Genomic DNA, 11,264 nt, shown 5'->3' on the forward strand with positions numbered 1-11,264 from the left:
GTGTTTCAAGGAACAAATTACTTTGCTGCATAATGCAACACAATTCCATGCCTCATTGTGTTCTTTATACTGATTGAACTCGTCTGCTAAGAGAGAAGTTTGAAAAGTTAACAGCTTAAATCTCCAAACCCAGTGAATTTATATTACATTTCCACTAATTTTATAGCAATGCGTTCTTCATGATGAAATCCTTGATTTCTGCCCCATTTTGCTACTTTCTGCATAGTAGTCTCCATTCCCTCATGACATCAAATATTTACATCCAAGCCATCAAAACAGGCACACTTTCCTAATATGATTTTGAAACTTTATTGGTCATGCTAAATTAATCTTAGCCTACAGTATAAAATGCATGTTCTTGTGCCTCAGAAATGTATTTGTTCATTTTTAGGTGTTTCAAGGAACAAATTACTTTGCTGCATAATGCAACATAATTCCACGCCTCATTGTGTTCTTTATACTGATTGAACTCGTCTGCTAAGAGAGAAGTTTGGAAAGTTAACAGCTTAAATCTCCAAACCCAGTGAATTTATATTACCTATCAAACAAACATGGTGTGACCTACGGGACTGACTAGGGAAAACTTGGGCCAATTGCTGAAAAGAAACAGCTAGCGTTTCAATTTCTCTACTAGTAAGTCTCCATCATTAAGAAATAAAATGATTCCTATTTTCATTTGAGCTAACAGTTTTAAAGTGGGATGATAGAAAAATGTTTTCTTATAAATTTTGAAATTATATTGGCACACCTCATGGTTTACTTGATTCATGTCCTATAATGTATAATGTGGCTAGTGTCGGAAGCTTCCATTATTCCTCAATAAAATAGTGAACTATAACTAATTATCAATATTTACAAAAATAAGAGCATTATTTCTCTAGAGAATTTATGATGAGCTGTGTTTTGTGGGAAAACAAGCAGAACAAGCCAAAAGCTAAGGTCATGTTATTTTGTCATCCCAGTCTCCTTTGACTAACATGTACTTGAGGTGTGGTCTGAGGCTGTGGCACAGAATTTTCTCTTTTAGAAGACACCTCATTGGGGGTGAACCTGCCAATGCCACCAGGATCTCTATCCCCACAAACAAATGACAGAGCAGATCACCTGGGCAACTTGGAATCCAAGTACCACAGTTTGGGCTTCATTTTCTCAAGTTGGTTTGTGCCGCATCCATTTGCAGCAAGGGTTCAGGGTCTGAAGAAGGGGCCATGCACAAATGAAAACACTAGACAAGAAATATGAATTTAGAAGGCATGAGGGCCAAGTGGAAACCTCTCTCTGATGGAGAAGCTCCCTGAAACCCTGGACCTGTCAGCTTTTATTCACTTGAATACACATTTGCCCTTTAGGACTGCATACAGGCCCTGGACCTGGTAGCTTTTACTCAATTTTAGATACACATCTTTGCCCTCAGTTAAGCAAGGCAAACAGTAGCAGGCAGACTGTCTCAAAGGTCAGTAAAAAGATCAGTAAAGATTTACTTTGAGGCTATGAGGTAAGGAAATTGCTTCGAGCCATCAGTATCTCAACAAAACAGTTGGTGCATGCTATTAGCCCTGCTAATCGTCCAAGTCCCATAGGCCTTCCAAGTTCCTTGTTGCACTTCCATGATAATGTTGACAATGGATGGCTTCCTGCAGGTTTGCAAATCAGGAGGAGGTGCTAATATTCTGGGGAAACCAAAACACCTTTTCACTCCATCTCCTTTCATTCCAGCCAGGCCATGCCTTCTTCCCCCACTGCTCTGCTGCCTGGTGTGGTGAGTAGGACACTAAAGAGAGAACATTAGAGTCACTGTTTTCTGTCTGTGCTATTGTGAACATATTATGTAGCATTCTGTTCATTGTTTGTTTTTTACAGCTTTAATGAGGCATAATTGGCATAAAATAAAATGCATGTTTTAAAAACGTTCAGTTTGATACGTTTGGGCATATGTGTGTATCTGTAAAACCATTATCACAATCCAGATTACGAACAAATCAAGTAACCTCAAAAATGATACTTTAAGCCCATCTGGTACTTAGCAATCTAAGCCCCAGTTTCATTGTTGTTGTCAAAATTTACAAACTACAAATAAAGAACATACTATGTAGCAGGAGATGAGTCTGTATTAGATAATTACACACACTTGCATTTAATGAATCTCAATGACTGATGAAATTCTGACTATATGTACCATTACATGTGTCTCATTCTTTTTCTTCAGTGACTCAAACTGCTCTCACCATCATAAGCAAGAAGTAAAAGATTGTGACCTGAATTGAGCATACGTTAGCTAAGCTAGTTGGAGAGAGCAGAGAGCTGGACATTCTGAACTCTCCAGCAGATGGATGGTAACTGCAGACACAAGCCCTAGTATTAGCTGACAGCTGAGCAAATGTCTTTTGCATGTGTGTGGGAGGGAAGAGTAAATCAATGACATCCATGTCACTACCTGAATGGAGTCTGACCTTTCATCAACAGCTGACATCATGGGATAGAGATTTGCAAAACTCTGTCAGCAAGGGAACTACAATCTGATGTAACAGAAAGTTTAGCGGGACCCTTAATGCTCAGGAGCAAGCTACGTTTACCTAATTTGAGTCCAGGGTCTACTTCTAGAAAAGCAGTTTATAATTTGCTTCTTGGTGAAACATCTTTTATGTTTATAAAGAAAAAGAACATGAGCATGTCCAGTAACCAATCATGCTTATTCAGAACTGTGTGATTATTCTTGCATTACTTTATAAAGCTTCTGAAAGGATATCTGCTCATGTTAGGTTTTTCTATACTTTTTAAAAGTATAATTGTTCTTCTTCATTTCTATCTCTATTGAGTAGTGTGTTCTACTTAAGGTATTATTCCAAGACTGGAGTTGTAGAGGGAACTTATTAATGTAGATTTTTGTGCCCTGTCTTGGACATACTTGGACTGGGAACAAGGAACTGCCAATTTTAACCAACTTTGTTAATATTACATACATAATTTTTGAGATGATTTTATATTTGTTTAAATATTTTTAATTTAGCCGAAACCGGTTTGGCTCAGTGGATAGAGCGTCGGCCTGCGGACTGAAAGGTCCCGGGTTCGATTCCGGTCAAGGGCATGTACCTGGGTTGCGGGCACATCCCCAGTAGGAGATGTGCAGGAGGCAGCTGATCAATGTTTCTCTCTCATCGATGTTTCTAGCTCTCTATCTCTCTCCCTTCCTCTCTGTAATAAAACAATAAAATATATTTTAAAAAATATTTTTAATTTAAAGTGTATAGCAATTTTATGTGATACATTTACAACTGATTTTGAAGAGGTGAAACTAAAATTCAGAAAGACTAGGAATTCAGCAAAGTCAGACAGTCACAAAGTATGGACTGATTCTCAAATATGATTTATCTACTATGTCTCAATGCAACTGAATTTTGTAAAAGATTAAGCCCTTTGTTTGCCTATTAGTTTTTATCCTTCTGAAAGCTATTTATATCAGTAGCCTTGCTGGATTTATTAAGACTGAGAAAAATATTGACTGCCTAAAAAGAACAGCTGTGACCTGGGCAAAATAGATGTGGTTGGTAATGCTAAATATGAAGCAAAAGGACCATAGCAAGAAGTCATCCAAAAGAACATAAGGAGAGTCATTTGGACAATCTTTTCTTCACTTTAATGCTTTGTTAGTTAGGCATCCACTGATGGTGGGAACACGATAGGTCCTCTATTTAGGAAGACTGAAGTAGCCTGAATATGGGTTTAATGACATGTAATTTAGTTGAGTCACAATTATAAACAAAGTATGAAACACATTTGCCTTTTGCCATTGAGTCCTTCTCTTCCTAAGATGCCAGGGCTCCGCTCACCACATCATCAGTGCACCTGGGAAACATCCTGTCATAATTCCCCCAGCGATGCTGCTGCTCTGGGAACAGGAAGTCTGCCTCAGCTACTGAGCTGGGAAATCCTTACTGTCCTTCTCCAATTGCATCTCCAGTGAAGGCCCATTTCCCCTCGGGATCTTGAATACCATCATGGGAGAGCGCTCTTGTTTAAGACATATCTCCTCATTGACGACACTCAGCTGCTGCAGGGAAAATTCTCCAAGATCCAGCATGCTGAGAAATAAGCAGCACACCAGACAAAAATTGACTCGACACTGATGAAAACCCTCAGGAAATATATATGTCTGCTGTGAAACAGTCCCACCAGATATAATTACATTGTACAACACAAATCTCCTTTTATGATTTTGGCAATGGGAAATCTACTCTAACATTGCATTAGATTAAGATATTTCCTGAATGTTGAATATAGCCCAGAACAACCAGGATATCAGAAATTAATGTAGATGGGGGACAAAGAAGGGTCCTCAAAAGAAAAATAGGTATCAAAGATTAACTTTTAAATTTTGAAGGTTTAAAGTATTGTTGTTATATTGAAGTCCATACTTCCTTTTTGTGGCTGTGATACAATTTCATCTTAGTTGTTTTGCTATAGATTTTGAGCAATGATTTGTAGATCACAATGTTATCTTCCAGTCAATTGCCTGCTGTTGGTTTTACCTTACTGTTCTGGGTCAGCAAAGCATTCAATCTCTTTGAACCTTTATCTTCTGTGGCATATTGTATTTTCAATAGATGGCTGCAAAAATATCCCATATTCTACAAGTCCTCCTCGAACACAATCACTTCCTTTCTAATACATGGACATTAATTCTTATCCCATTCAATCTGAATGGGTTTGTGACTCACTTTTAATGAATAGAATGGTATGGAAATTATGCTGCTTGATTTTTAAGGCCCAATCACAAAAAGCAATGCTCCTTCTGCCTTTTACACTAGAACACTAGCTCTTGGATCCTTGGGTGACCATGTGAGAAGTCCAATTACTCTGAGTCTGTCATGCTGTAAGGATGCCAAGTCACAAGGGAGGCCATGTATAGATGTTTTTTCTGTTGTCAGCTTTAGTCTTCAAGTTCTGGCAGCCCAGATGAATGAGCCCCACATAATAACAATTCAACCTCAGCCTTCATGTTTCCTGACTGAATCCCTAGACATTATACAAAAGAAAAAAAGAATTGCCTACTGTGTCTTTTCCAAATTTCTGACCCACAGAATCTATAGATATGATAAAATGGTTCTTTACATTAAACTTGTAGCATTTGCTGTGCGTACTTGTAACAGTGTTCACATAATGTTAAGGGAATCAAATGAGTATATGCCTGGGAAAGCTTCCTAAGTTGTAAAGTGCATCTCTCATATGTGCAGAGAGTTCTCTTTTGTTGTTGGTGGTGGTTATTTATAACTCAGTATAGAGTTATCCTTTTCCTGCTGTAAATCATGGCCTGCAGATATTACAGGTACCTGCTTCTAAACAATTTCCACTTTTAAAAAAAATTTTACCTTCATCCTACAGAAACCTTAGCTCCTTGCAAGAGCTTGTCATCAGTCAAAAATAGTAATTTCTGCATAATTATCACATATATACACATAAATGTATGTACACATGTATATATAATACACACACATACACACACACAGACATCTGCATGCATGTAATATATTTTCATGTTTACCACTGATTAGAAAATGTATTTACTAGAGAAACATTTTTGCAAGTATAGGTAATAAGTAATAATCCATCTGGTATATATAGATAGAACATAAAAAATGCATTTTTTTTGTATTGGATTTTATTTTCAAGAGAAAGAATTCAGTTTAATTTCAGTTCTGCTAACATTTTTTTTTCATTAAGACCACCAAACATTTTTATAACTTTATGTAATATTATATCCCTCCCAAGATATATCCCAAATAAATAGTCTTTTCTTTTCCTTTTTCTTTTTTCTTTTTCTTTTTCTTTGCTTCTCTGGCCCCTAAGCTATATAAGCCTTCGGGAACTACTAGAATACAAGTTCTTGAACAGCTTATCCTCTTCAGTTTTTGTCAGTGATTTAATTTTCTTTCTGAGTTGGCCTCATTCTTTCCTCTCTCTAAAGATGAACCTTTTCCAAATACAGAAATCTAAGTCAAGAAGTACATTTACAGCATTACTCACTAGATATCCAAAAGTCCTGGGGAACTTTTTGGCGATGATGGTGGATAGTTGAGCATGGATAATATGAGTCTAACATACAAGATATTTCAATGACTTGGGAAAAGGGAAACAGTTTATAACAATACAAACTAGAGCTCGATATTTTACAAAAAGAATATTAGTCTTACTATTTGCATTAAATTTTAAATATGACTTTTAAAATTATTTTTTATTTTTACTATATACAAAATAAATCTATTACCAGATTGTAGATACAAAATAATTAGCCATTTACATGCAGTAAACATTAATATTTCAAGGAAAAAAGGATTTTAAATATAATAATACCATAACTGTACTAACATAATATAATATCACAAAAGTTATAGGAAATATTAAAAATCTGAAAATAACAGGATTACTTCTATTATATTCTGAAATGTTTCTTTTTTCCTCTGGCTCTATTTTTGTTCATCAGTTTATGTTAACTTACAGCATCAAATAAGGAATTTCAAAACATTATAAAATATCTAAGGGATTCAGAATTTGGCTTTTTATAAAGACTATTTCTGGAAGGGACTTAACTGTAATCATTTACTCTTAACTACCCAAGTGGAGGCATTTTCTCACTGTTCATCAAGTCTATGAGAAAATATTTGAACAACCAGACAGTCATTTTCTATCATTTCAAGTGTCTGAAATGCAGTCCAGGCTTGGAGTAGATTAAAATAATAGTTACAGCAAAAGAAAGAACAATTTTTTGCCATATGTAGAATTACCATTTTCTCAAAAGTACCCATACCATTTCTTTTATTTTAGGTTAATTGGATTCAGAATGGTATGAACATATCACCTAACATAGAAATTACATAAAGATTATTTGAAAATAACACTTTGGATTGCTAAACCTCTACAAGCACACTATTAGACACAATTTTTCCTTTATTCTTTGAGTTTATTTTTTTGTGCTATTGAGCTCTGCCAACTCTTCTAGTGGGCTCTGGTCCATGTGCCTTTTTAACTGCATCCTACCATAGTGCTGACCTACATGAAATCATGCCTTCTATGAAAATAAACCTACTCACAACCTTGGCCTCATTATTTTTATTATTTTTATTTATTTTATTTTTTTGGATTTATTGTTGAAAATATTACATTTTTCTCCTCCCCCCCCCCATTGACCTCTTTTAGCCCGTCCCCTTCTACTTCCCCCTTCCCGCTTAAGCCTTCACCACTCTATTGTCTGTGTCCATGGGTTATGCATATATGCATACAAGTTCTTTGATTGATCTCTTCCCACCCACCCACTTCCTCCACCCCCCGGACCTATCTTATCTTTGAGATCCATACTTCTATGTCTCTGGATCTATTTTGTTCATTAGAGTCCACATATAAGATCATTTGATGCTCATCTTTCTTTGTCTGGCTTATTTCACTTAGCAACATGCTCTCCAGATCCATCTTGGCCTCATTATTAATCCTCCTGCACTTTTAGTTTAAGTTGAAATGCCAGGTGTTTCTCTCTCTATTTTTTTAAGTGCAGGGTATTTAATATTATGAGATTAAAGACAGCTCAACTAGTTTAAGGTATTTTTTCCTATAGGTTCCTAAAATATAGCATTTCTAATGGCATAGGCATGCTCAATCTGCCCTGACAATAGCTATGCAGTTACTCTCCTGTGCCCACAGCAAAACTTAACACAATTTTCACTTTTTTATGATGTGCAGTAAAAGGGTTGGTCTAACTAGTGAAATACTCAGGAGAGACGAGTGATGGGATCCAAAAGAGGAAAAGGTGTCAGAACTAAATATTTTCTTTAGTTCTTTGATCAGACATTTATGAGATTCTTAGCTAGAGTCTTTCCATCCAAATTTGTAAGAACACCAGACTGCCCATAACAATAATTTTAGATAGACACAACTTCAAGATTTAAAACAGAAACACCCTGAAGAGGGACTCATTTTTAAAATTTATTTTATTGCTTAAAATCATTATTCTATGTGAATTACCACCATTTCACAAATGGCATAAAAACCTAATATTAATGTATTTATAATTCTTCCCTTATGGCCACTATGCTAATCATTACATGCATTTTACTCTTATATGAATAATAAAGCCTATAATATATAGTTATTAGTTTTGTTTAGAAAGTGAGATTGTACATCATAATAACCATGTACAATGACAGATGGTCACTAGAGTTATTATAGTGCTCACTTTGTAAAGTATATGAATGTTGAATCACTATGTTGTACATGTAAAATAACATAATACTGGGTGTCAATTGTAATTAAAAATAAATTTTAAAATAAATAAATAAATAATTTTAAAAAGAAAGTGAGATTTTATACCCAAGCTTGGTGGAAACACATAACAGCCCTTTATCTCAAGATTTATCTTTGTCCGATTACTGCACCACCCTGTGAATATTCTAAGTTTTTGTGGGAAATGTTCACAGATTCTAAATGTGAAAGATGGGGAGGAGAACTGCGGGACTTAAGGGCTTGTGCTCTTGCATTCAAGAGTTAAACAGGCAGCATGGCCACAGGGGTGTGTTCAGATTGTGAAATTATTCTCACTATGCATTTATAATTTGTGAACATTTTCGTGAGTATTCCATAGTTCAATAAAAATGGTCCAAATTATGTATATATATTTTTTCAAATATCAATAATATTTATTTATATTGTTTAAAGTATTACATATGTCTTCTTTTTCCCCCATTGACCTCTCCCTGTCCACTCCTGTGCCCCAGGACAAGCCCACACCACCCTAGTGTCCGTGTCCATTGGTTATGCTCCCCACCCCCGCCACCCTCCCCTTCCTTCCCTCTGAGGTTTGACGGTCTGTTCGGTGTTTCTTTGTCTCTGGACCTATTTTTGTTCATCAGTTTATGTTATTCATTATATTCCACAAATGAGTGAGATCATGTGATATTTATCTTTCTCCGATGGGATTATTTCACTTAGCATAATGCTCTCCAGGTCCATCCATATTGATGCAAATGGAATAGCAGCGCAGTATTCCATTGCGTAAATAGACCACTGTGTTTTCATCCACTCATCTGCTGATGGGCACTTAGGCTGTTTCCAAATCTTAGCTATTGGAAATTGTGCTGCTATGAACATAGGGGTGCATATGTCCTTTCTGATTGGTGTTTTTGATTTCTTGGGATATATTCCTAGAAGTGGGGTTACTGGATCAAATGGGAGTTCTATTTTTAACTTTTTGAGGAAATTCCATACTGTTTTCCACAGTGGCTGCACGAGTCTGCATTCCCACCATCAGTGCATGAGGGTTCCTTTTTCTCCGTACCCTTGCCAGCACTTGTCGTTTGTTGATTTGTTGATGATAGCCATTCTGACAGGTGAGAGATGGTACCTCATTGTCATTTTGATTTGCATCTCTCAGATGATTAGTGACTTTGAGCACATTTTCATATGTCCTCTTTTGAAAAGTGTCTATTTAGGTCCTTTGCCCATTTTTTTTATTGGATTGTTTATCTTCCTTTCCAAATAAATTATATTTGAAAAAAATTCAAAGTGATAAAAGAGAGAGACTATTTTATTTTTATTAACTGAGATGTCAGACTTAGCAATTTATGATGATGTATCTTAACAACTTATGAATTAACTCGTTGCATGGGTTTGTTTAATGGCAAACTCATTTTACACACAGAAAAGTTGCATATCAGATCAATGCACAAAATTGGCTATGGGCGTTCAATATCTGGCTGAATAAAGTACCACGTGATGAGACAAGTGGGAAATTGGGAATCAAATTTCAAAATAACTTAATAATTTGAGACAATGACAAAACTTAAATATATAATGCAGTGAACCCAAAGTCAAAAGGACTTAATAGAAGGAAAGTAAAAAAAAAATACAAAATTCAATTCAGTATAAAATTTAAGGCCATCAGCATCCTTTATAGTTGTCATGTGTAGGAAAGTGAAAGACATTAGTGGTGAGAAACATGTGTCTTTACTCGCTGACTTATAAGTCAGTGCAATTTAGATGTGTTGCAAAGAGAAGATGCTTTCATTTTAATTAATGTTTTTTTAGACAATGTAGCAATATAAGTAGATAATCTGTTGCAATATCTGTAACTTGTTGAGTTTATATACTAGGTGTTGGACAAAGCATCTTCTGATTTAATCTTGCCAATGCTTCTTCAAGACAAGATATACTATTTTCATATTATAGAGCAAGAACATGCATAGATGGCTCAGAGGCAGCCCAGTGAAAAAAGCACTGGGCAATTGATCCTAGTATTGAAATAATAAGAAGGAATAGAAGCCAACTAGAGGTCAGGAACTGAGGGTCAAGAACTGACAGAGAGGAAAGAGAATGTGTCCATGGCATGCCACAGTTGGTCTTGGCCTAGTAACTCTCCAGGCCATGTTATTGCATACACATTCCCCATGGTCCTTCTTGTGGGTCAAGGTGATGGAGGAAAAAACCTGAGGTATAGAAAGAAGAATAACAATAAGGTAAACCATGATATGGAACACACTTCTTCCTTCTGCCATCTTATGTTATTTCTAAAAGAAGTTTCTGGCTTAGGGAACACACAGTAAGTGGCCTCCGATTTGATAGTATTGTTATTATCACCAGTTACCACAAGTACTGAGTGTGCACTTTAAAATTAGTGTTAAAAATATTATGCTAAATAAAATCCCCTCCCTCCTTACCGCCCACCTGCTTGCTGCTTCCTACCTCTCGGCTTGCTGCTCCTTAGCGCTGCTGCGAAGGCCTTGGGGCTGCTGGGTGCTGGGCCTGCGGGTTTGTGTCTCTGATACCCCCAGCAGCCCCAGCACCTTGATGACAGGGCTTGGAGCTGCTGGGTTCTGGGGCTGCGGATCTGTGTCTGCGATCAGGGCCCCAGCAGCCCAGGCACCAAGGTGGTGGGCCTTGGGGCTGCTGGGTGCCGAGCCTGCAGGTTTGTGTCTCTGATTCTGTCCCCAGCATCCCCAGCTCTGTAATGGCGGGGTTTGGGTCTGCTGTGCCGGGGCTGCTGGGTGACAGGCCTGCGGGTTTGTGTCTCTGATCTGGCCCCCAGTAGCCCCAGCACCGCCTCTGCTTTCAGAACCTTTGGGATCTCCTCTTGCAATTGTTCCCTTCCATGACCTTCCTTTCCTACCTCCAGCCTCTTCCTGGAGCACCGCATGCCTGCTCTCCAGCAGCAGGTTGTCTTTGTGTGGCTTTCAGGGCAGCCTTCAGGGCCTGGTGGCCGCACTGCGGCCCTTCCACATTGGGCG

At 37.2% G+C, this 11,264-nt stretch overlaps 1 protein-coding gene across 1 annotated transcript in view; it reads right to left on the reverse strand.

Moving 5' to 3' along the window:
• Positions 1-3,910: 3,910 nt before the first annotated feature.
• Positions 3,911-11,264, reverse strand: part of LOC102770576 (pleckstrin homology domain-containing family G member 5-like) — a 9,550-nt gene continuing 2,196 nt past the window's right edge. The window contains 1 exon segment of the mRNA XM_015565319.1: positions 3,911-4,079. Coding sequence (XP_015420805.1) covers positions 3,911-4,079 — 169 coding nt within the window.

This window comes from Myotis davidii, unplaced genomic scaffold (genome assembly GCF_000327345.1).
Source record: "Myotis davidii unplaced genomic scaffold, ASM32734v1 scaffold380, whole genome shotgun sequence".
NCBI classification, from domain to species: domain Eukaryota; kingdom Metazoa; phylum Chordata; class Mammalia; order Chiroptera; family Vespertilionidae; genus Myotis; species Myotis davidii.